Source organism: Lissotriton vulgaris, chromosome 11 (assembly GCF_964263255.1).
Source record: "Lissotriton vulgaris chromosome 11, aLisVul1.2, whole genome shotgun sequence".
Lineage (NCBI taxonomy): Eukaryota > Metazoa > Chordata > Amphibia > Caudata > Salamandridae > Lissotriton > Lissotriton vulgaris.
In genome coordinates, this window is record NC_141699.1 from 373,163,294 (window position 1) to 373,190,021 (window position 26,728).

A 26,728-nucleotide genomic window follows, 5' to 3' on the forward strand; every position below is an offset into this window, starting at 1 on the left:
AACGGGTTAAAAGATGCCTATGGTAGGGACGGTTAACCAGAGTGAGATAGAGTTCGGGTCCAGGTGAGTTAACTAAGGTGAGATTAGCTCTAACAGTTGGTTTCCGTAATTCTACCTCCTCTCTCTCTAATGACAACAACTGCAACATAGCATTTTTAGTTAGTAAGATGTCCTTAGATGTAATGGACTCAGGGGATGAGAAGAGCTCGGGTCGCCCTATTTTATGAAGACTTGTTTTAATATATGTCAGCCAAGTGATTTTGCTAACATTTTCCAGCAGGAGACAATCTTTCAGGATGATGTGGTTCAGGGAAATTGCCTGATTTAGCCAGGTCTTCAACCAGCAGGTTAGAGGGGCTGTTTTTATTATGTCAGAAATGTGCCTCACCCCCAACTCAGTATGGATAGTATAGGTTGGTGTGGACTGCGGCACTGTTAAAACTGATCTCAGGAATATATTTTCAGTCACCTGAATTCTGTCTTGGGGCAGTGGCAACTCCAAAACATTTAGCTGTGTACACCTTCAATATTACTTCTACTGGTCTAGCCCCTAATTTTTTGGTAAAACCCAAGAGTGCAGAGGTTGTTCCTGCAAATGAAATATTTCAGTTTTTTTGTTGCGGGCCCCAATTCCCCCTGTCATCAAAAAGAACTCCCAGATAGGGAAATGTAGGCACTCTTCTAACTTCTTCTCCACAGCAGAAAAAAGTTGTAACTTTATTTTTCCTACTGCACTTCCCCATGATCATAACTTGGGATTTTTTGGAATTAATTTTTAGATCCAAAGTCTTCATAAAACTCCCAAAAGCATCTAACAACCTTTGGAGACCTACCCCCGTGCGGGCCAAGAGAACAGCGTCATCCGCGTACAAGAGGACCGGTATAACCAGATCCCCTATACGCTGTATGTCCTGTGACGCCTCCCTCAATGCAGGCTCCAGGGCGTTAATATATAATGTAAAAAGAAGGGGGGCCAGAATGCACCCCTGTCTGACCCCCTTCTCTGAGTTAAAATGCTTAGTGCAGCGTCCCTCAGAAGTAACCCTTACAGAGGCTAGAAGACCAGAGTGCAAATCAGCCAAAAGGTTAACTAGGGCATGTTCAAAACCCATTTTTAATAAAATTTGCCATAGCTTTGACCTGTTCACTAGGTCAAATGCCGAGGAGAGGTCCATGAACCCCAGGTATATCGACCCCTCCTTAGCTTTAGTGTATTTATCAATTCAAAGTTGAAGATTGCGGCATTGGTCTAGGGTACTCCTTTTGGCTCTAAAGCCGTATTGTACGTTCGACAAGACCCCTCTGTCATCCAGCCACTCCGTTAGTTTATGTAGGATAACACGGACCAGAATTTTGACCGAGGAGTCTATCAGGGAGATAGGCCTATAGCATGAGGGGTCCTGCCTATCCCCCTTTTTAAAAACCGGGATGATGATTGATTTCTTCCAAGATACAGGGATGTTGTTTGGGTCCAAAGCATTAACCACGTTACACAAAATTTTTGACCAACATTTCGGGGCATATTTAAACATGTCAGCGGGAACCCCATCAGGGCCTGGTGCCTTGTTCTTTAACGTCTGCTCTATCGCTTTTTCCACTTCTATTGCCTCGAAGACTACTGGAGAAACCACATTTCCAGAAAAATTAATAGTTGTGGAATTCTCGATACCTGAGGAACAGTATATTTGTTCAAAGTGAGCTATCCAATCGTCGTCTGCTATGTTAGACTCAAGTGGGGAGTTCTCGTCGTTCGAGAACAGTGGTTGGTTTATGATTGCCCAAAATTTCCCACTGTCGCTCAGAACCTCAGGGGCTAAAAGTTGAGTCTAAGCCTCCTCTTTCAGCTCATGTTTCCTCGCTTGTATAGCTTGTTTATATGCTGTCCTTGTGCTTGCTATTTGTGTCCTGTCCTTAGGGCTGGCCTTCAGGGCTTTAAGTAAGGCAGAGTGGGCCTTTGAGCAACTTCTATTGAACCGTCTTTTGTCTACTTGCCTAATCTGGTTTTTTTTCAGCCAATCGACTATGATTAATTTGTATACAAATAGTATCAACGGCATCGACCACCTGAGAACCCAGGGATTCATTATTTAAGCATATAGCCACCTCGGGTTCGACCCTGGATAAAACTTCCTGCAAGAAGGTTTCAGGAACCACTTGGGACCATTTTAATCTTCGTCTCTGATCTTTCAGTGTCACATCCTTCCCGCCCTTGTGTGAATCAATCTTAAAACCAAAAAGGGCCCCTGACACCATCTCTATTGTCCTTTCAATGCTGGCAACTTGTATCTGCCTGTCCCAATGGTGGCTTGTTATGGTTTTTATTGTTATGGGGGTGGGGCATAAATAACAGGAGGGTGAAGGTCGGTCAGTCAGTCAGTCAGTCTGTAAGTTAGTGAGAGTGAGAGATTCAGTCAGTCAGTGAGAGAGCGAGTTAGTCAGTCAGTGAGAGAGAGAGCTAGTCAGTGAGAGGGAGAGAGTCAGTGAGAGTGAGAGAGTCAGTCAGTGAGAGTGAGAGAGTGAGTCAGTGAGAGTGGGAGTCAGTCAGTCAGTGAGAGAGAGTGAGTCAGTGAGAGAGAGTGAGAGAGTCAGTCAGTGAGAGTGAGAGAGCCAGTCAGAGAGAGTCAGTCAGAGAGAGTGGGAGTCAGTTAGTCAGTCAGTGAGAGTGAGAGTCAGTCAGTAAGTGATAGTGAGAGAATCAGTCAGTGAGAGTGAGAGTCAGTCAGTGAGTGAGAGAGAGAGAGTCAGTAAGTGAGAGCGAGAGAGTCAATCAGTCAGTCAGTTAGTGAGAGTGAGAGAGTCAGTCAGTCAGTGAGAGTGAGAGAGTCAGTTAGTCAGTCAGTCAGTGAGAGAGAGTGAGAGTCAGTCAGTCAGAGAGAGTCAGTCAGTCAGTGAGAGAGAGTGAGAGAGCCAGTTGGTGAGTTAGAGAAAGTCAGTCAGTGAGTGAGAGAGAGTCAGTCGGTCAGTGAGAGAGTCAGTCAGTCAGTCAGTGAGAGTGAGAGAGTCAGTGAGAGTGAGAGAGTCAGTTAGTGAGCGTGAGAGAGTCAGTCCGTCAGTGAGAGTGCGAGAGTTAGTCAGTCAGTCAGTGAGAGAGAGTGAGAGTCAGTCAGTCAGAGAGAGTCAGTCAGTCAGTGAGAGAGAGAGTGAGAGAGCCAGTCGGTGAGTTAGAGGAAGCCAGTCAGTCAGTGTGAGAGAGTCAGTCAGTCAGTCAGTGAGAGTGAGAGAGTCAGTCAGTCAGTGAGAGTGAGTCAGTTAGTTAGTGAGAGTGAGAGAGTCACTCAGTCAGTCAGTGAGAGAGTCAGTCAGTGAGAATGAGTCAGTCAGTTAGTGAGCGTGAGAGAGTCAGTCAGTGAGTGAGAGAGAGTAAAAGAGTCAGCCAGTCAGTCAGTGAGAGTCAGTCAGTCAGTGAGTCAGTCAGTTAGTGAGAGTGAGAGAGTCAATCAGTCAGTCAGTGAGAGTGAGAGAGTCAGTCAGTGAGAGAGTGTGAGTCAGTGAGGAGAGTGGGAGAGCCAGTCAGTCAGTGAGAGTGAGTGTGAGAGAGTCAGTCAGGCAGTGAGAGAGTGAGTCAGTCAGTGAGAGAGAGAGTCAGTCAGTGAGTGAGATAGAGCGAGAAAGTCAGTCAGTCAGTGAGAGTCAGTCAGTCAGTGAGAGAGTCAGTCAGTCAGTGAGAGTGAGAGAGTCAGTCAGTGAGAGTGAGAGTGAGAGAGTCAGGCAGTCAGTTAGTCAATCAGTGAGAGAGAGAGAGTGAGAGAGTCAGGCAGTCAGTGAGAGTGAGAGAGTCAGTCAGTTAGTGAGAGAGCCAGTCAGTGAGAGAGTGAGTGAGTCAGTCAGTCAGTCAGTGAGAGAGAGTGAGAGTTAGTGAGTCAGTGAGAGTGAGTGTCAGTCAGTCAGTCAGTGAGAGAGTCAGTCAGTGAGAGTGAGAGAGTCAGTGAGAGTGAGAGAGTCAGTCAGTGAGAATAAAAGAGTCAGTCAGTCAGTGAGAGAGTCAGTCAGTGAATGAGAAAGTCAGTCAGTCAGTGAGAGTGAGAGCAAGTCAGTCAGTTAGTGAGAGTAAGAGAGTCAGTCAGTGAGAGCGAGAGTCAGTCAGTCAGTCAGTGAGAGAGAGCGAGAGAGTGAGTGAGTCAGTCAGTGAGAGTCAGTCAGTGGGAGAGTGAGTCAGTCAGTCATTGAGAGTGAGAGAGTCAGTTAATTAGTGAGAGTGAGAGTCATTCAGTTTGTGAGAGTGTCAGTCAGTCAGTGAGAGTGAGAGAGCCAGTCAGTCAGTGAGAGAGTGTGAGAGTCAGTCAGTCAGTGAGAGAGAGTGAGAGTCAGTCAGTGAGAGTGAGAGAGTCAGGAAGTGAGAGTGAGTGAGTCAGTCAGTGAGAGTGAGTCAGTCAGTCAGTGAGAGTGAGAGAGTCAGTCAGTCAGTGAGAGTGAGAGAGTCAGTCAGTGAGAGACAGACAGTCAGTCAGTGAGAGAGTCATTCAGTGAGAGTTAGAATCAGTGAGAGTCAGTCAGTGAGAGTGAGTGAGTGAGAGTCAGTCAGTGAGAGAGAGTGAGAGAGTCAGTCAGAGAGAGTGAGAGAGTGAGTGAGTGAGAGTCAGTCAGTGAGAGCGAGAGAGACAGTCAGTCAGTGAGAGAGAGAGTCAGTCAGTGAGAGTGAGTGAGTCAGTCAGTCAGTGAGAGTCAGTCAGTCAGTGGGAGTGAGTCAGTGAGAGCGAGTGAGAGAGTGAGTCAGTCAGTAAGAGTGAGAGAGTCAGTCAGTGAGAGTGAGAGAGTCAGTCAGTGTTTTTTTTCACCGCAGAGTAAACATAAGAGCAGTAGAAAAACAATGGAGGGCGAGGGTGAGACATGCAGGAGAGAGAGAGTAGAGCAATGTCAATAAGCACGCGTGTCACTTGCAGCTGAGCCGAATGTTGCCTGAACCTATATTAATGTGCGAATATAGAAGCTAACTGCTGCATTGTAGAGTCTAGACTGGTTTCTACTCTAATGGGATTCATAAAACTAGCGGTGAGATTAAAGAATTCATGCTGTGAAAAGAGCAAAAAGGAGAAGAAGAAATAAAAAATTGGGTAACCCGCTGGTGACTTCAACATCAGAGAGTCTTATGGTAAAGCAACAAGTTGCCAAAGAAAAAGCACACTTCAGCTGTGCTTGGCATCTAGGGCCACATGCATCAAAGTCCGTTTTTGCGATTCCTTATTTGCGATTTTAAGGGAATCGCAAATAAGGAATCACAAAACAGGATGCATGATTGAAATTGCATAAAATTTGCGATTCGGTAAAAATCAAAATTTTTACCGAATCGCAAATATTATGCGAATTCCAATTTGCGATTTCACAATTCCCATTGATTCCTATGGACCAAAAGGCCCATAGGAATCAATGGGAATTGCGAATTCGCAAATTGGAATTCGCAAAATGTTAATGCATTCCATGGGTGCAGGGGGGGTTCAAAGGACCCCCCCTGCACCCCTGAAATGTATTTTGAAGTGCATGTTTCACACACACATGTCCTAAGGACATGTGTGTCTGTAACATGAGAGTGTTTTAAAATGCATCTTTGGGCATTTTGACACATTTTCGCAAACTACCACGAGGTTCAACCTCGTGGTAATTTGCACCCCCTAATTGCGAATTCGCAATTTTAACAGTAATCATGCATTGCTTTTAAGGAATCACAAATTTGCGATTCCTTAAAAGCAATTGCATTTTTGGAATTCACTAAAAATAGCGATTTTTCCAAAAATGCTTGATGCATCCCAGAAACCTATTTAGGAATCGCAAACGGCCGAATTTTGCGATTCGCACCGTTTGCACTTCCTAAATAGGTTGATGCATGTGGCCCCTCGTGCCTTAATCATATGAGGATACAGTGAGAGAGAAAATAACCCAATTTCTTACACCAGTGCCCCACGTCATTTTACAAGGTGCAAATTACCTATACCCGAGTGTAAGAAGTTGGCCTGGTATATGCTGACCACTAATTATAGTGGGCACCTTATACCAGTCCAAACAACCCTTAATAATGATTAGGTTAAAGACAACCTTTATTGAAAGCTATCCTAGTGGTAGCTATGGAGAGCTCTCGAAGGAATGTAAATCAGCTTGTTTTACCAGTCTATAACCTCCTGATTGACCAAATGATAGGAGAACCACACATGGTATATATAAAATATATGTATTTATTTATAAACACTCTCTACTAACCTCTTTATGAAAGTAGAGAACAAGGCACACAATATTACAGTACTAGAACAACAGTAAATAACACAATACACAGTGGGCCCCAGTGGGAGACCAAATCATATACTAAGAAAGTGGTATAACAACCTTGACTTGACCAGACACAGTGCCTAGAGCACGTAGAATCGATGGGACCCCAAGGAACCACCCAAGTTAGTGACACAGGGGACGTGTGCAGTGTGAGAACACAACCGCAAGCTCTGTACAATCCTATGGGAAAGTCGCGGTTGTAATTTTAAAGAATAAGGACACTTAGGAGAGGACTTTAAGCAAACCCTTTCAGACTTAGAAGGTTCTAAGGCCAGCACCCATGTGAGCACCGGAGTACTTGTGTTACCTAACCCAGGGAAGCCAGATGCATAGGTATCAAATTGTGTCGGGAATCTTTGTCGTTTTCAATGGCCAGATGCTACAAAGGGCTTCTGCTGTGAAGAGGAAAAGTGTCCGCTACGATCCAAGCCTGGATCGAAGCTGAGAAGAACCTGAAAGCAGAAGGGATAGAGTCTGGGTCACTTGCCAGTGACCAGGGGCTCGGTAGACGAATGCCCACCGATGTCAGGTGTTTCAGGTGAGAAGAGTTAAAGCTTGACTCTGCAGCCACAGGGACCAGGAGACATCGACGTCAACCAAAGTCCTCAGGCAAGCTGTCCCAGAAGGATGTTGAGTACTGGGGGTCAGAGTCCGGATTGAACACCAACAAGCCTTGGCAACTGCAACCCACGGGATCAGAGAAAAGATGCTTCAGTGAGGACCAGCAAGGCCCTGGGGACTCCCAAAGGGATGGAGAATCAGAGCACGTCTGGAGTAACCAGGAAAGCCAGTTGAAAGTTAAAGTTCCCTTCCCAGGGACCCACAGGTTGAAGGACCAGGGATCGCAAAGGGGCCTCGAGAGGAATCACAAAACACCAGCCCACGGAACACTTGTGGAGTGTACGCCAGTAATCTTTGGTGGAATCACTGCTCAGGCTCTGGACTACAAGTAGCCCAAAGCACAGCTTAATGGGTCACCAAAAAGCAGATGCTTCTGCAAATGGACAAGGTGCCCTGGGGTTCGGGTTGCATGGTCCCCACGAGGGATAGGGGTCTCAGGTTTGCTGAGCACAGTAGTCGACCTCAGGACGCTTGGAAATGCACCTTCTGTGTTGCAAGAGTCTTCGGAGTCTTCAGGAGCTTCGGAGTTGCAAACTGGTCAGATGCGTCTTTGGTGCCTGCTTAGCAGGGGAGTAACTCCTTTACTCCAAGGGAGATTCTTCAGTCATCTAGTGCAGTGTAGATCGTCGAAGTACTGCAGTTTCTGTAGCAGAGTTTTGTCTAGGCAAATCCAAAATCCTGTAGTCAGGTGTTCCTACTCTATACCCAAGGAAGGGGTGGGACAAACTCTGGGGACCCACCTATTGGAGGATAATGACAGAGGGGTGGCTACACCCATGTCCTTTGTCCAGTTTCATGCCAGAGCAGGGGCTGATAGCCCCTGCAACCGGTTTCAGCTGGACTATGCACAGGGACACCAAATGTGCCCCCAGTGCAAACATCAAAGCCCTCTTGGAGTGCCCCAACCCAGCCTAATACACTAAAACCTGTCTGGGAGGTGGTCACACCTCCCTGTGACAGGAAACCTATTTTCCAGCCTCCCCTGCCGGAGTTTCGTCCAGCAGCAGGAGGGCAGACTCGTATCTGTGGCTGGCAGCAGCCATCTTGTGATGCCAGGGTCGAGAAAGCTGGTATTGGGTGTACCAGTGCTGTCATATTTTGCCCTCACGGAGGGTGGAATGATACCTCCCACACCAGTTAATGGTGTGGAGGTATGATTCCAAGGTGTTCGACACCAAACACGACAGGTTTCTGTGCAGCCGGTTTAAAGTTTGCATTTAAAGCGAGGTTATAATGCACTTAAGAGTATATGGTATGGCTGCATCATAGAACAACCCCAGAGAATAGATTCCGAAGGATGCACCATCTTATACAGGTTGCAGTAGCAGACCTGTTGTGTCAATTTGAGTGGCCTCTCAGGGGTGGTATAATACATGCTGCAGCCCCTGGGAGGCCTCTGGGGTACCTATGCCCTGGGTACATAAAATACCATACACTAGGGACTTATAAGGGTACCCCAGGATCCAATCTGGAGTGTACCTAAAGTACATGCAATCAGTTTAGGGAGAAAGCAGCTAGGCTGGGGTCCTGAATAGCAGGATCCCAACCAGACTAAGTCAAAAACAGTGAAACATCAGCAAAAAGTGAGGGTAACTATAGAAAGCAGATCCTACTCTCCTACACCGAGTATTTTTACGAGGTGAAAATTACTTACACCCAAGTACTAATGCGTGAACGCCTTTCTTGGCTGTGCAAGTCCAGTAATTGCTCTGCCCTCAAATCTGCCAGGGGTCGTTTGGGGCTTCAGCATTCCTGGTCCTGGATGGAGCTTGTGCAGGGAGAGGCAGGAAAGAAAGATTATGGGACATTGGTAGAAAGGAAGTAGATTGTTCTTTCTACTGTGGTTGTGTACATTAAAGTGCCCAAAATTCGCAAAAAAGAGGAAAAGATATCTCCAGGAGTCCTTTGGTGAAAATTACAGCGCTGTTGTGAACTACGAAGCAATCAAGCGTGTTTGCAAGCTGTGTGCAGTGTTGTGTAGTTCACAGCAGAGTAAACATAAGGGCTGTAGAAAAACAAGGGAGGGCGAGGGAGAGACAGGCAAGGGAGTGAGAGTAGAGCAATGAGAACAAGCGCGTAGGGCCACGCTAATTGACCACAGATGGCCCCTGCGCGCCGCTGCTCGCTGCCACAAGGTGGATGCCACCACAAGCACAAGTGCTTGAAAAGAGCAGACCGATTTCTAAAGGTCACTCCTAGAGCAGAGCATGTGCTGCTCTAGGCTCTACCTAAAAATCTCTATGACTTACCTTATAATGCGTTGTAATGGCATGCGCTGTAATGGTATGAGTTGAAATGGCATGCGTTGTAATGACATGCATTGTAATGGCATGCGTTGTAATGACATGCAATGTAAAGGCAGTTGCGTTGTAACAGCAGCGTTGCAAAAGCAGTGCGATGTAATGACTGTGTTGTAATGGATGTTTCCCGTTATTGCTATTATGCAAAGCGACATGTCAACATTGTTACATGGGCAAAGTCAGCTTAGATATATTATGCAGTTTCGCTGGACACTTCAAACCCTTAAGAATAGGCACGTACCATGGCGCTATTTGAATGGCGGTAATTTGTTCTAACCCTTTAACACACAAACAACAACTGATGGCAATTAAATACGCAACCTACACAATGGTGCATTTAGAAAAGTTAGAACAACTTCCATTCACTATAGCCGACACACGTTCAGCTATGTGGTTGATAAACTGTGTTATCTCTTTACCTATTTCGACATTTCAGTTCACAGCTTACATGTAACATTTTCCTGTTGGTATATATGAACCCCTCAGAGGCAGTCTCATTCATGAGTTATGGTCACTTTCTGTTTCCTATTATTGTAAACCGGCCAATAGGGAAGTTTTCCTTACTGCAGAGGAATGTGACTCTTCTGTCGTACATTCACTTGTTTGCAAACATATTTAGATCCACGACGCAAGTAATGCTTCTGTGCCGAATTTGGAGTGTTATTTAAAAGGAATACTGATTCCCGCAATTTTTCCACTCATCACGGTCCTTTTAAATGGGAATTATTTAAGGCTTAACAATCAAGACTGTTACGGAATGCGAGTTGGAATAGCATATGTTTTTATCTATTTCCAAGCTCGTCTCTTGTTGCAATAACGTCCTGTTCCCTACTACACAAGGGATTGTAGATAGCTCCTTTTAGCCTTCAATTCCAATTTTGAAGGTAGATTTTAACAAGCAAAACAGAGCCTCAAAGCATTACCGTTTCAAAAAGAGGTGGCTCTCACATCTGCTTGCGAAACATTCGAATTGCAGTTGGCTAGAACTTCTAGTGCAATACAGTCATAGTTAAATAAAAATAGTCTCCATTTTGGTGAATTAGCGCATAGAATTTTTAATGCATCTAACACGGCCTGTCTCATACATTTTTTTTTTTAAGGTTGACGGTTCCGGCCTAGTCAGTTTATTTCAAACTGTCTTTGAAATAGTACCAGCTTTCATTTATTCATTTTTTTTCCAGTGTGTTCGGAGAATTTCCCCTGCTGTTAATCTTCATTCGTGGCATTATCATCGTATTTTTGCTTCTCCACAATGAATGTTCCAATTGCAAGCCCCCTGGAACTACAACCGCACCAACACTTTCGTGAGCGCAAGCTTCAGTGTTTTGCAATATTACTATTACAAGAACTGGATTTGTGGTTACATTTCAGCCTGCCTGGTTTACCTGCATACAACCCGTGGTCCAATGCCTCTGGTGCTCCTTTGAAAGGGTACTGTATATTTGCCTGGTTATGCAGACACCAGCTGCCGTGGACATTGAACTGCTTATGATTTCCTTAGCGACCCATGTTCCGGACAATCCCTTGGGTGTCCAGCTCCTCCACAATGTGAGAATTGAGCCACTCAATTTTGAGGAACTATGTGCATTCGCACATGGATTACAGGCTCTAACAACATGCAGGTTACCCGGTAGCTATCTCAGCATCAGCTGAGACCGAGGATTTCAATCAATCATCTTCTGCAGAGTCAGACTCCTTTTTGGAGTTCCGGACCTATGAGTTTGTGAGTGACATCATGGAATCCTTCAAAGCACCACAATTTGACTCTTTTTCAAAATGGACAACTCATTTTCTAAATAATTTCCTTCCTAATTTATTTTACAAGCTGTGCTTTGAGTTTGTTTATCTTCCGCTTATACTCTTTTATTTTTTTTTTTGCTTTATCGTGCTATCATTCTGACCAAATGGAGGGTGTTGTGTGTCTCACATAGCCGATTGTCATTTTCTCTATGTTAGCCTGATCATGCACATTGTAGGCCATTTTGGTTTTGCACACATTACTAAATATCATGCTTGCTTTGTGCCACGCTGTATGTTCACACAGAAACAGCACTTTTTTGCATTTTATTCTTTTCCTGGGATTTAGTCTGACAGCCTAAGCAAGGTCAAACAGCATTGCCCTTGTTATTTTGTCTGGCCAGACAATAGCATCTAGACATAATAGGAGAATGCAGCTGCTGTTTTGAATACACATATTGTGTCATATAACTAAGGACAGGGGTTCTGGAAAGGAACAGTCTCACTGTGCGAAGGTCTTGAGACAAGAAAGTTGCGTCAGCCGAGATGTAGAACATCCACCTATGTATGCTAAGGTACAGGGTCTGCCACCAAACCCAGAGATCCATCATTTATAACCACTTAGCACTTAGTAGTGGGGGAGGGTTTAGGCAGATCTGTCAGTTAACATGACAGGGCTCTTTATTGTATATGGTTTATTGACCATGTTGATGACTTTATTGACATATATCTGTTTAATAATTATGGCACAATTCTTGCATCTTAGAGCACACTAGTTTAAAAAAACATTGTAAACTTCCTTCATATCTCAGTTTTATCTTATTTTTGACAAGTACAAGTGAGAGAGTGATAAGGTGTGTCCTGTTATCACGATTCCTGAGAGGTTCGAGAGTGTTGTGTTCTGGAGTGCCAAATCACTTGTTAAGGTTAGGAGGGCAAGTGAGGCACTAAAGCTAGTCGGACTCGGGCTCATAGATACTGAGTTGGTATGGTGACTCAGTACCATACATACTGATGTTCTATGGTCCCAAGCACAGTTCTGTACCTGAGCAGAATCCCTGCAACTATTGTGATCTATTTGTTATGCAATTTATTAAATGTGATATAGTGTCCCTGTACCCTTAAGGCTATGAATTCTTATTTTATATAGTGGGAGGCCCCATACACCCCATCTTACTAACATACTACAACCCCCATTTTTTACATTACTTATTTTATGAGTAGCATTTGAGATATGACCAAGCTGATCTGACCTCTACATGGTCTGTGCACTTCAGCAGTCCTTTTTGCACAAATCATTCAAGCAGCTGACACTACATCCTGAATTATGACCTGACTCAGAGAAAATTCACAAATTATTAAATTGTTGTTTTGGAGTTTTTCTAAACATAAATTAGAAAAAATATATCTGCACCTAAGAAGTGGGCAAGCAAAGGGCAAATAAAGAATTACTAGCAGTCTTTTACAGGAACACCCATCAAATCTGAAAGCACTGTCCCAACTTACCTACGAAAAACCTGACTTAATTCACTAGAAAAGTGTTTCCTGAGCCGATTTTTGGTGGGCCATGAAAGTCAAAGCAATAAATAAAGATGCCTTTAAATTCTGTGTTTATTCTTGTCACATTTGCTGCACTTCAAAGCCAAATGTCAGGGTATGTATTCTGACAAATTGCTGCTTATATTTATTTTTAACATTTGTATTGGTGTTTAGAAACTACTCTCAGTTTGCAGTCAGAGAAAGAAAAGCAAAGTGAATTGTCTTGTTGGAATACAAGGGGAGTGAAAGGAAAGACAACAGGATGTAATTTTTAGTAGCACACAATTAAATGTAAATACCTGTAAATGAACTGCACACATTCAGCAGTTAGGAAAGCAAAAAAATAAAAGCACATTTTTTTTTGTAATTCTGAAGTGTGATGGAAACAAAGATTTTAATAGAACCAAAACAAATCAAGAATCTTTACTTGGTGTTGTACAAAGGATACATATTCACTGAACTCCGATTCCGATTTCCACACATTATCCTTTGTGTGCAATATTGTTTTTATCAGTGAACCATATGTCTACAAATTTAGTGGCTACTTCAATGGAAAATGTGCTGTCTTTAAATGACAGTGTACTACAACAAGATGCTGATGCAGGGTCCCATAAAACACAGTGCAGCAGGTAGCAAGTTAAAAACAGATGGCTAAAAATGATAAATACCAGTAGTCTCATACAGACAACAGTCCCACAATCAGTAAAATGCAAGGTAAAAATTAGAATGGGGGTAATCCCAGCAGGGTGGATGCAACATTCTGCTTGAATACAGGAAGAAAAAGAGTACTTTTAAGGCATCATTGCTTGGACACTTGGACACTGAGTATATGGTTAATCCAAGCAGCATGCAGACATTTTTAATTCCAATAACTATACCTCTCTCGGGTCCGAACGTAAAGTGCATAGTACATGAACATAGTGACAAAAACCTAAAAGTTTACATACTGGCTTAATCCATAATTTCCATGCTCTGTCAAGTAGAAAGATAACAATATATCCTTTGGTTGGCAAATACTGCAAGAACTCTTACTCATTCACTCACCTAAATCACACACATTCCATCATGGGGGATACAGTACCAATTGAAAAAGCAGTGTGCCAGTACACAAGAAAAATATCAGAAATGTTATGTATCAATTTAATATAAGAATATATAAAACAATTGTAGCACATTAAAAACTGTTAATCATACATAGTATATTCATGTTCAAAATGAATAAACATCACACTATAAATAAACAAATGAACAGACTCAATAACAAAGACAATTAGACGAGAGTATTGAAAAGACACTACATTTTGTCATAAAGGGACCATATCTGTATGAGGTAACGCTGGACCCTGATGTATAAAAGACAATCAATATCTAGTGTGGCAGCCAACTATGCGATCCAATGGCAGCAAGTGAGAGAGCGCTTCTTGGGGCTCGGGGGTCTGCCTATCCCTGTTTCACTGTCCTAGTTAGTTTCATTAAAAACCTGCCCTCCTCATATTCATTATAGCTAGGTGGGTCACAAAAGTATGCTGTTCTAAAAATTGTGTCATGCTTCTTAAAATTTTGGGTTCTACAGCACTAAAAGATTAAAAAAAATGGCTATTCAATAATTGTCCAGCACACTAAGATAAACCTTCTTGCATCCCTCTTCTGTCACCATTGTGCTCCATCCGTAATCCGTAGCTTTTTCTGAATTGACATCTGCACACAATGAATAACCTAGTTTCCTCCCTCTAAAGGGAGGATGCCCTCCTCTACTCTGGTAGCAGAGCATGACTGTTGAATTTGGAGGGTGGATTGTGCAGCATGATTGCCGAGGACTTACAGGATCAATGATAAGGCCAATTTTAATCTGCTGTTGGTGAGGGACACTTTCGTTCTTTAGCTGTTGGTCCATCATTCCCATCAGCTGGTCTCTCACTTCCGAGTTTCTTACACTTGTCTCCCCTCCTCTTGCTATTAGTTCAACTCCTTGGAGTACTGTTAGATATCCACACCACCCAAATGTGGGGGAGGGTAATGTCCTTCCTCAAGGAGATACAGTACCTGAATGCATTGAGACGTAGGCACTTTAGAGAGGAGACCCTGGAATAACAGAGACATTGGCAGTAGGCCAAAAAGCCTTAGAAAACTGAGCTAACCTCCTTCATAGCCATAAAGGAAGGGAATGGCTCGGCTAAGACTAACTCCCACCCTGGTGTGGAGAGGATGGTCAGATGGAATCTCAGACATCATTTGAAAGAGAATTCAGCTGCTTCTCATTATCAACATCATGGCCAAGTAAAGGGAAAAATTGTAGATCTGAGAACCAATAAAATAAAAGGCGAAGAATAGTGGTAGTGGGGTTTAAGATGTCTGGGTAAATTAGGGAGGGTAGAATGTCCCCACAGATTACCATCCTGATGGTAACACGTTGTCATTAATCACCCCTACCAAGGTAGTAATGTTTCTAGAACTACAGTGTTGTATACTCTTTACACGCTATGTTTACTATGCTTCTTTCCCTTCCGTACTAAATACTTACCCTCTGCTACACCAATCTGACACTTACTTGCACCCTATGACTCATTTGACTGCATCTGAAGAAACACTGAATATCTATTGCATCGCCTAACAGACCTCCGCTACAAATAAGTACAATTTCAATCATAAAATATTTGATCGGCTGGCTTATCAAAGAGCAATAATAGTATATGTGGGAGAACAAGATGAAGAATGTTCACATGCGCACCCTATTGCAGGCATTTGGAAAGACAAAGAAAATGTAAACGGGAAAACAAGAAAACCTGCAAAATGAGTCAATGTCCAATTCTGTTCAGAGCATCCAGAAGGATTTAGCTGTCCTTAGCAAGAAAGGCAACACCGCTGATACCATAGCTAAAGAAAGGATGAGGCCTCCTCCTAATATGCCACCTCAAGGCAGAGATGAAGAGCAACTACACAAGGGCTCAATTTCCATCACCAGCACAATATCCCACCAATACATAGGAAGGGCAGTAACCAACCCATGCACCATTGCGCCGGTGCAACCCCTTAGCACTGAGACTTACCTCAACAGATGACTAGAGCTTATGTGCAGGGTCAGAAGACCAGCAACCCCACTATGATACATGTGGCACAGACAATCCCATATACAAGCTCCACACAGGGTTGGACAGCAGATTGCATGACCTAGCCCCCTAGTAATCTAAGCTGTAAGAAACCTCTACAGTCATTGCACACCACAAATCCTGACAGGGCCAGGCTCCTCCAAGGACATTCGAATGTGCCCCTTCCCACGCCCCACTGCCCAAGGAGTCACCAGCCTCCTGCAAAAAAATCCAACTTGAATCAAAGCACCATTCGGACAAGTAATTGGTTAAAGTGCAAAGTTGGAAAACGATTAACACAGCAATATAACATAATAGCTTATGTGAGGTTGTGACTGATACCTTCGGGCCGAGTATATAAAACTGCAACAACAAAAAAGCCCATGGTTTCATATTTAGTAAAAAACATCTAAGCACTGTTTGTTTCTAAGCTTCTGCTACTCGCTTATGTTGAATAACTGCACGCCTGAATGACATGACTTGCGGTGAAAAGGAAATTAGGTTAAACTCCCTGAATGTTGGTGGGCAGAAGAGGACTCCCCGCAAAACACCCCCCCCCCCTTCCCCCCACCACCCCCACTCATCTGCAACACTTTATCTGACGTTTTCACCAGAGACCTAAACACAAGAAGGATGTAAGTCGAAATGTTTTACCCGCAGTGGCCGTCATCAATGAAATAAGTGTTCCTCATACTCATAACCTCTGTCTGGTTCGACGCCAAGGCCTCGGTGTTGAGTGGGTGTCAGTAGCGTCCCATGATAGAGACCGCATCTTCTCTAAGAATCGCACACGCTTCATAACATTGACATTGCTCTTCATTTAAAGAGGTTGAGGGGTGAAAGGGACAGAGATGGGCATTACTCACCGGCCTTTAAAAGGGCGTCCATGCTGAGGTCCCACAGAGCCTTAAAGGAATCGGCAGAAACTTCAGAGGGTGCAGCCAGGAGCTGGAGGCAATGAGTAAGAAGGATGGTGAGCGAGGGAGATAAAAAGAGAGAGAGAGAGAGTGAATGAGCAGGAGAAAGAAGGAAAAGAGTGAGCGAGAGAGAAAGAGTAAAAAAGAGATAGATGTTCAGTTCAACAGGCCAAGAAAGCACATTCTGTACACCATGGCCAGCGTTCAGCCCACTTCTCTGTGACCAAGCTATGTGTGTTTCCCAAGGTCTAGTGATGAGGTTTCCTGTGCAATTCACCTTGTTTGCACTGCTCACCACTGGAACGACAGAAGGCGCTGTAAGTCTACCCCGAGGTGTTTGTGGGTCTCAGATCTAGAATGCCAAGGCGCAGCACACTTCCATTCAGGATTGGGGTGCAGCAGTGCCATTATGTGGGAAGGTTTGCAGTACTGGAATAGCAGAACATGTAGAAGTGGAGACTGGCTTGAACCCGCACAGCTGTGTGACCTTCAGAACTAGAATAACAAGGGGCCCCCAAGTATGGACTGTGATGCATTGCTAAACGTGCGTTATTGGTCGCAGTTCTGAACCACAAGGAGATGATGCAAGTGTAGTTGCCTGTGCTTCGGATGTGCATGGGTGCGTGTATTTATGTGTGCTGCTCATTTCTGCGTCTACCTCCCAGTACCAGACTGAGAGGGTGCTGCAAGTTACAGTTGCCAGAGTACCCTGCCAGAGTTCTATGAAGGTCACACTACGGTAACAGTAGAGGGTACAGCAGATTAAAGAACAAGGCCCATTTGCAGACCTGTGTATGGTCCCTGGATTGAAATAACAGTGTATGTTCTTGGATATGGCTACAGTGCTTTAGAGGAGCTGTGCATACCCAGGACAGTGCGGATGATTGCTTGATTACTAAGCAGCTTTTTGCAGACATATTTACAATGCTCATTAGGTAAAAGCACATTACTCAGGAGTCCCGCTGACAGATTAAAGCGAGGAGGCAGGCCTCCTGGGCCTTGTGTTTGTGAGTTTGATATATTCGAGGTACCGCCTGCCAGCGGCAGCTCTTGCACCATGCAGTAGAAGCAGAGTGCGTGTTACCTGAAAGAGCCAGCGCAGAACAGGCAGAGGGCAAGGCAGAGAGCGGTACAGGAATCCCAGGAAACCATCTCTGATAAAGGAGATCTGCTGATGAAAGGCGGAGCTGAAACAGACAAAAAAGTATCATAGTCAGGCAGTTGCAGAAAAGTTTTTAATTGCCAGCGGGGAGCACAATCAAACAGGGCTGGCGAAAGACATGGGCAGTGTGGGCAGTAGCCAGGGTCTCGCACTCAGCCCAACAGTGTGGGACACGCACCAGTTTAACACACCACCAGCCCTCTTGTACTCCTGCTGATTCAATTGAAAGAAAGGTGCCTCCTTGCAATTGGGCCCATGAGAGGGAGAGGGCCCTCCCTGGGCCTCTTAGGGATGATGTCCCAGTTGCAAGGGGATGCATTTTGCAGTATTGCCCTGCAATTAGGCCTCCTGCCTTGCTGTCCATTCAGAGACACTCTGGGACACCATGTCAGCACTTTAGCACCCCACAGGTTTAACTCTCGGCCCCCAAGCAATTCTCACACCTTTAGCTTGAAATGGGCTGTAAAAGAGGTGCTTGTAGGCGGCTGAGAGGCAGAGCTGTGGCCCAGGAGAAGTCTGAACAAAGCAGCTTCTGGAGCCCTGAATATGTCACATATGCAAATTAGAGGGACCTTGCACATTCCATTTTGGCCCAGGGCCCCAAAAATCCTAGAACCGGCACTGCCGTCAAATATTATAATTAGCCGCTGTGCAACTGGCTGTAAAAGTGGAATGCCATGCTCCTATTCCCTGTAGATTATAAATAACATGAACAGAAGAATATGCACATCAGAGACGTTTTAACCTTTTTGCTGCTAGGTCTTTTCTCCCCGTGCTAAGCCTTTTTTTGGCTTTTTGGGGTAGTTTGCGCTTAGGCCCGTGTACATTTTGTCCACATAAGGTATCCATGCCAAATTTGCAACCTATTCTTCCAACATCATGGGGATTTTAAAGGTACCCATGGTTTGTGGTCCCAGGTTTGCAGACATCTAGGTGAACCTGAAAAACCCAGACATTTCTGAAAACTAGACATACGTGGGAGTCCAGGAAGGTGTGGCTTGTGTTGATCCCCCAACATTTTCCTTCCAAGAATTCACTGCAAACCACAAATTTAGCCAAATATCACATTTTCCTCTAATATCTGTGTGGGAAACTTGTGGGATCACCACATGGCACACATGTCCTACCACTCAGCGTTCCCATTAGTCTTCCGATAAAAATGATACCTTACTTGTGGGGATGGGCCAAGCGCCTATGACATGGAAGGCCCAAAAAACATATAGAGATGGAGGGGGGCCAAATTCGAGTCCAAAAGTTCAGTTTGTTTGTACGTTTTTTAGGCTGACGCTACTTTGAACACCCACACAAGGTATAATTTTTCTTGAGAGCCCAAGGGGAAAAATGGGTAGTAGTCAGTCAATTATCTTTATTCGATTATTGAAAATCATAAAAGAACGAGCACAATTGCATATCACCATTTCATCAGAGCACAAATTTTTACAAATTTAAAACAGACAATCATTATATTGTGAACACTAGATTTACAATGAAACATACATAAATATTTAAAAAAGATAAAAAGAAGGGCTTATTAAAACACAACTCATTCAAATAAATGAGAAAGGAGGACATTCAGTTTTCAGAGATAAAGTGCCTGTGCCTTGTACGATGCTTATTTAAACGTTCTCCTGCAACTAGAAAACTAGCGACAGAAAAAGCTACTTTAGCATTAGGGAGGAGTTGCAAAAACAACAGGGCTGGTTTTACCTGAATAAAGCCCTGATTACGTAAAATAGGAAGCAGATATCTTTTTCTAATCTCAATATAATGTCCGCAAAACATGATTAAGTGCATCGTGTCCTGTGTTGAGAAATGGTCACAGTCACATGGTTCAGCATCATCGGGTCTAATCCAGGTTCTAAAGTTGCCCAGTATAAAATGAATTAGATCAAAACGAAATCTCGTTAAGAGAAAACGATGATAAGAGTTTGTTACCTGAAGGAGATATGGTTCCATTCCTGGAACAGAGGAGAGCATACAGTGTTTCCTTACCATGGGTTTTTTTTAACTCTGTGACTTCCCTCTCCAGGGCATATAAATTTGTCAGAGTATTTTTTACTAATTTTAGATCTTCATAAGTTATTCCGTCTGGAGATGAGAAGAGCTCCGGACGGCCTGCTAAGGTTAGCTGCGTTTTCACATATCTTACCCATGGGATGTTAAGGGCTCTATCCAGGGCTAAACAGTCTTTTAAAATAATATGATTTAAAGTAAGCTCCTGGTTAAGCCAGGTTTTTATCCAACCAATCACTGGGGCTAGTTTTAAAGTGTCAGATATATAGCCCAAGCCTAACTCTGTATGCAATGCAAAGGTCGAGGTTGATTGGGGAACAGAAAGCAGAGATCTCAGAAATTTATTTTCTACATTCTGTATTTTGGCGGAACTAGTATGTCCCCAGATAACAGAACCATACTGGGCGACTGACAAACATTTTGCTTTATAAACTTTGATGATGCTTTCCATGGGACGGGCGCCCAGTTTTTTAGCAAATCCTAGCAGCCCTGCAGCCGCTCTAGCAACAGCGCTGCTTTTGACCAAAAGCTGGGGGCCCCAAGTGCCCTTTTCGTCAAAAGTCACTCCTAAGTATGGAAAAGAAGGGACTCTCTTGACCTCCTTCCCCGCACAGTAAAATGTTAACGACTTTCTTTTCCTGCCTGCGGCTCCAGCAATCATTACATGTGATTTTTCTGTGTTAATTTTCATGTCCAGTGATGACATAAAAACTCCAAAAGATAAAAGAAGTTTGTTTAACGCAACTCCAAAGCGTGCCAAAAGGACCGCATCGTCCGCGTACAGGAGGACAGGTATCTTTGTCTCACCTGCACGCGGGATGTCACTATGGGATGTTGTCATTACTGCCTCAAGGTCATTAATGTAAAGGGTAAAGAGGAGGGGGGCAAGTATGCACCCTTGCCTAACCCCCCTCTCTGACTTAAAGTGACAAGTGCATCTTCCTTCCCTAGTAACTCTTACTGAGGTCATGAGATCCTTGTGTAGCTCAGCTAAGTATTCGACCAAAGGGGGGTCGAGGCCCATGGCCAAGAGGATCCTCCACAGCTTTGACCTGTTTACCAGGTCAAAAGCTGATGAGAGGTCCATGAAGGCCATGTACAATGAGCCCTCCTTGGCGACTACATATTTATTTAAAATTAATTCTAGGTTTAGGCACTGATCTAAGGTTCCTCTTTTGGCTCTGAAGCCATATTGTGCGTTAGATAAAATGCCCTTACTTTCTAAAATCAGGGTCAGTCTACCTAAGAGGACTCTCCCCAGGATGTTAACACTCGAATCGATGAGGGAAATTGGCCTATAACAGGCCGGATCTGTCCTCTGTCCTTTCTTAAAGATCGGCACTATGGTCGAATTTGCCCAGCTAGAGGGGAAAATAAGTTCCCTTGTAGCATTAAAAATGTTAGTTAGAATCTTTGAGCTTAAATCAGGAGCGCTCTTAAAAAAGTCTACGGGGACCCCATCTGGCCCCGGTGCCTTTTTACAGAGTGTGTCGTTAATTGCTTGTTTCACCTCCTCCTGAGTGAAGGGAGGGATGTGAGTTGACGATTGTGAAAGAGGTATTTCACATTCTGTAGTGGTATGAGTGCGACTATAAATATTGCTAAAATGTGTCACCCACTGATCATCTGGGATAATGCAGTCAGCTCTCTGGTTGTCTAATCCCACAAAATATGGGTGATTTATAACTGCCCAAAATTTGGCACTGTCTTTCTGTGTCCCAGGCAGTAACAAATCATTCCAAGCCTCGTCTTTTATCTCAGATTTCCTCTTCCTGATAGCTAAGTTGTATTGTTTCCTTAATGACGCTATCAACACTCTGTCTCTAGGTTTGATCTTTAGGGCCTTAAGGAGAGTTGAGTGGGCCTTAGAACAGTTTGAATCAAACCATTTGGGGCCCTTTGGCTTATTGGACTTTGCCTTTACAGTCAAATCTAAATTGACTTGGTGACAAATAACACTAAAGGCCTCGACCATAGTAGCGCTAGGGTTTTTGTTATCTAAACAGATGGCAACTTCTCCTGCGACTTTGGCCAAAGTTTCCTGTAAAAAGGTTATTGGAGTAACTTGGTCCCATTTGAGCCTCCGATTTTGATCTCTTAGCACAAGATCTGTCGCACACAAGGCATCAATCTTCCTTTTTCCCAAGACTCCCTGAGCTAAAACCTCTAAAATCACAGGGTTGTGATCGCTAAAAACAGAAGTTTCTACCTTATAAATGAATACTTCAGGCAGAACTCTAAAAGATACGAAAATATAATCTATAATTGTGCCTGGATCATTACCCACGTATGTCGGTAATCTCGGATCATTAGAACAGGTATATGATTCATGAAGGTTGAAGGTAGCCAAGAGCAATTCCAAAGCCTCGCCGCTTGGAGTGTGTTCAAAATGCGGCGGGGAGGTATAAGAAAAGAATTCCTCAGGTTCCCTTTGACAACCCACCTGGCATGGGTGAATGTTAAAGTCTCCCATAAGGATCACCTCATGCCCATAGGAACTGTTCTCAGTGTAAGTAGATAAGAGATCCTCTAAGGATACCAAATGCTCGGTAGGGAATTGACTGGCCGGGGAATTATAAAAATTAACAAGTAAAATAGGGTGAGAGTTTGATGAAGTCAATTCAACCACTAAACAATTTTTAGATTTAGACTTAATATGTCTAGGTTTTCCTTGGACATCAAGTGAAATATATACAGCCAACCCTCCCCTTGCTCTTCCTGCTTTGCTGGGGTCTGCAGATACATAAAAATGAGATTAGCCATCTAAGGCCAAACAATCTGACGTTTCCCAAGTTTCCTGAAAGGCAAGAATATCATAATTCCTGATTATGTCCAACCCGTTCTTGTCTTTGAATTTGGCTCTAAGCCCGGCGATGTTCCAGCTCATAATTCTGCAGACCCTGACGCCTGGAGAAGACTGAGCTGACGGACCAAGAGCGGGCTGTGGTCCCTCCACATCATTGTCTGGTCCTGGCAAAAGTCAGTCATTTTGGTCCATAAAAGATAGTGGCGCAAAGCGGTTAAACAGTTCCAATGGCTGTGTAACAGGGTTAAGCATTAGAGGCTGATGACGATGAACTGCTGCGTTGTTCCTTAAATCTTGTCCCCATCTGAAGTGAGAGTCCCAGTTAGTATCCCACCCTGGGGCAGGGGTCCTTGGGAAAGATACGTTCTGCTGTTCCCCATAAAAGAATTTCAAAGTGAGGGGGACCACAGTGCCTCTTCTTCGTTGGGGGGGAAAGATATTTGCAAGGATGTTAGGAAGAACGTCATGATTTGAAAAGCTCACCGCCACACAGTCCCCTTTAAATTTTTTTGGCCGATTTCCCAGCCAGGGATCCCTAGTTGCTGATTTAATTACACTTGCTAGGTGATGCTTTCCCCCTGGAGCTAGCCGCATATTGCTAGTTAGCCAATGTAGGGCTTTGCTGCAAAGTGAATTAGAACTTTCCGCTATGCCTCCTTCCAACGGGGGGACGTTTGCGAGGACTAAGACCACAGGTGTGGCTTCAACAATAAATTGCAGGGGGTCCGTAGAAAAAGCTTGGGCTTGTGCTTGTATTTGCGCTGGGGGAATGTTTGCCGAAGGAGTTGGGTCTGTTGAAGAACATGCTAATATGGGACCCTCATTAATAGCAGTCAAAATTGGTGGCTGTGGATTTTCCCCAATCAGTTCTATTCCATCTCCAACACCCATGTCGCCTCCAGCGACAATTCCCCTAGGGTTATTGCCCAGATGTGTAACTAAGGTGGTTACATTTTCAATGCCACTTGCAACTGTGTTTTGGATGCCACCCAGCTTCTTAACCTCAGCTTGCAGTTTATCAATCTTAGATATGAGAGGTTTGACAATAGTGTTGATTTTAATCTCAATAATATCTGCAATTTTATCAAAAAGAGCTTCCTCAAAAGAACAGGTAGGATGATCCTCAGCATGAATCACTTGTTTGCGTTTTGGGGTAGTAGCCCTCTTCCGTTTTGTCCCTGAGCGTAACCCACCCCGCTTTGGAGGGTTCTTTGTGCATTGTCGTTTAGGTCTGGCTGCGTGCCCTCAAAATCATTGTCATTGTCATTATCTGTATTGCCCTCAGCGGGCAAACCCTCAGAAGGCGGGGTTGCATTGTCCGGTGTGCCAGGTATAACTTGGGAAGTAATGTCAACGATAGTGTCTGCACTATGAACATCTTGCATGATAATTTCATCCGTCAAAGTGGATACAGATGTAGATGGGGACGGACAAAGCAAATCAGGGGATTGGCTCAACCCCAATGACTCCCTCCTTTGCATATTGATCTTCTGAACAGTCTGAACAAGGTAATTATTAATCTTGTTTTGCTGAACTCCAACAAGTTTTTTAGACATAGCTAAGAATGTAAGAAGTATTGAAGTGGTACACAAGCAAAACTTTAAATAGGGTCTCGTACAGGCAAGACTTACTTGGAGGTTGATTGCAGAAGTGAACCCTGCAGCATTTTTGGCCCTGCTCCTGCCTCCTCCTGCCGATGAGGGCCGTAGAGGGCCCGCCCTTTGCCCGGGCTTCGCCCCGGGCGTCCCGCTCGCGTCCCGCGACGCGGGGGTTCTGCTGTCTTTATCTGGCTCGTTGGCGCTCTCTGGCGCGTCTCCCGTCACTCTGCACGCGCCGCCGCGAGGCCTGCCGGGAGTTGTAGTCCCCCGGAGCGGCGGCGCGGAGTCCGGTGCCTTTGCGACTCTTGGCGGTGGCGGCTTGCTCAGGTAAGGTCTTTTTTCCCCTGCGTGACTCTCGGCGGTGGCGGCGCTTCTATCTCTCTCCTGGGTAGTAGAAAATGTGTGCCTGTGCGTGATCATACAACTTACCCACACAGAAATGTCAGGAAAATGTGACTTTGTAAGTTTATTTGGGGTATGCAGGGGATTCTGGGTAAGAAAACGCTGGGGGATCCATGCAAGCCACACTGCCAGCCAAGAGTCAGTACATGCACACCACCATCCACACACACCACCAGCCAAGTGCCATCTACGCACACCGCCAGCCAAGCACAATCCATTGACACCGCCAGTTAAGAATCATCCATGCACACTGCCAGCCAGGTGCCATCCATGTACACCGCATGCCAAATGCTATCAATATGCACAGCAAACACAAGGAGATGATGGACGGAGTGTTGAACAATGCAAGCACTCACCCCCAGTCAACTGATCTTGGTTTAATCCATCATCATTCTTTAGCTCACTTTGCCACCCCAGGTCAGACACAGCTATATGCATATCAGGCTTCACCCTGTGCCTCATGGGAACAGTCCAGCTTGAACGGCTAAACCATATCTTCCCTGGACCGGAAACAAGCATCCTGGAACCGGTTTCGGGCTAACAGCCCTCATCAGCCAGGCTAGCTTGAATCTAGTGTCAAAGTGGGCAAGGGACCCACGTCTGGGCATACCCTGCCAACTTAGGCTGATCAAAGCAAACACAAGGACATGATGGACAGAGTGCTGAAACTTTTCAAGCACTCACCCCCAGTCACAGATCTGGGTTGAATCCATCATCATTCTTTAGCTCACTTTGCCATCCCAGTTCAGACACAGCTATATGCAAATGAGGCTTGACCGTGTGCCTCATGGAAACAGTCCTGCCTCAACTGCCAACCCATGTCTTCCCTGGACTGTTACCAAGCATCCTGGATTCAAGCTAGCCTGGCTGTTGAGGGCTGTTAGCCCGAAACCGGTCCCAGGATGCTTGTTTCCGGTCCAGGGAAGACATGGCTTGGCAATTCAGGCTGGACGGTCTGTGTGAGTTCTTTGAGTCTCACACGAGGCATACTTTGTTCACCTGATATATTTCAGCTAAACTCCAGTTACTGAACAATCCCTTCCACACTACCATATCCCTGATAAACATATTATTTATGAGTAAGCTTCTCTACTCACTCTTAATAGGAAAAGGATCTAGGGGCGCAGCAGCACGATTAGCATCAGCATTCAATTTCTTTTTTTACTTTCTGTACTAGTATTTAAATGTTACCACATTTTAACCCATGTTTTTTGCTTGTTGATTCTACATATGAACATGTGGCCCTAACTTTCAGACAAAATCCCTGATCATGTGCTAATGCTGAGACGGGCTATAATTCTGACCCCCCTATAACTGTTCACTGTCCATGGCCCTCACCTCCATACCTCACAATCTATTCTTCCAGAAGTACTATGATTTTATGATCTTTTAATCGCTAAACCTCTATGTGTTTTTTTAAGTGTAGATATTCTGAGAGTGAGTATTGTTCCGGGCATATACAAGTTTCGGTGTGTCTGGGCCCGAAATTATATCATCCTCAAAGTCATAATCAAATAATTCTAGGCCCAAAGACTGTCTCCAAACCCGACCCTCACAATCTATTCTTACAGAAGTACTATGATTGTATGTTCTTTTAATCGCTAAACCTCTATGTGCTTTTTTATATGTAGATATTCCGAGTTCCCAGCTCCTCTCTATTGGAACACCCTGCCCCTCAAATTTCAAGCTGAACCCCCTCCTTCATGTCCATTATCAAGGCCTTCCTCCCCAGACATTAGAACTTGCATCAGTTTCCATCCAGTCCACACTACAACCCTGGCCAGCTCTGCAACTCAAACTCTGGGACGTGTAAAAACAAATCTACCGATTGGAGTCTAAATGTTTGGGAACTCACAAGAAGTGGTACAGCGAATAAATACACTGTCACCTGGCTAGAGACAGGTGCTTTGCTTCACACGTTTTTTTGTCACAGACAACAGAGCAATCCAATAATTCTGACACAGGTTAGCGACTCACAAGATATGTCTCTCCCTACAAAACACCAACAAAGGGAAAACATTCACCTTGAAATCAAACCACTCATACCTTCTAGGACCAGGGGAAAGCTGAATATCCTACACATTCTTGCCTTCAGAAAGACCTTCTATCAGTTAAACTCTGAATCACAGAAATCAATCTGCCAACAATGACTTATTACAGAAAGCCCCTCTCTACTTTTAGAGTATTGTTCTGGGCAAATACAAGTTTTCGGTGTGTCTGGGCCCGAAATTATATCGTCCTCAAAGTCAGAATCAAATAATTCCAGGTCCAAAGACTGTCTCCAAACCCGAC

General features: G+C 44.4%; 1 protein-coding gene across 1 annotated transcript in view; it reads right to left on the reverse strand.

The window, feature by feature from the left end:
• Positions 1 to 26,728, reverse strand: part of FAM178B (family with sequence similarity 178 member B) — a 2,784,983-nt gene that overhangs the window by 1,066,056 nt on the left and 1,692,199 nt on the right. Inside the window, exons 10-11 of the mRNA XM_086943356.1 lie at positions 17,540 to 17,642; positions 16,405 to 16,486 (exon numbers count right to left, since the gene is read on the reverse strand). Of these exons, the coding sequence (XP_086799482.1) occupies positions 16,405 to 16,486; positions 17,540 to 17,642 (185 nt within the window). The remainder of the gene's footprint in view (positions 1 to 16,404; positions 16,487 to 17,539; positions 17,643 to 26,728) is intronic.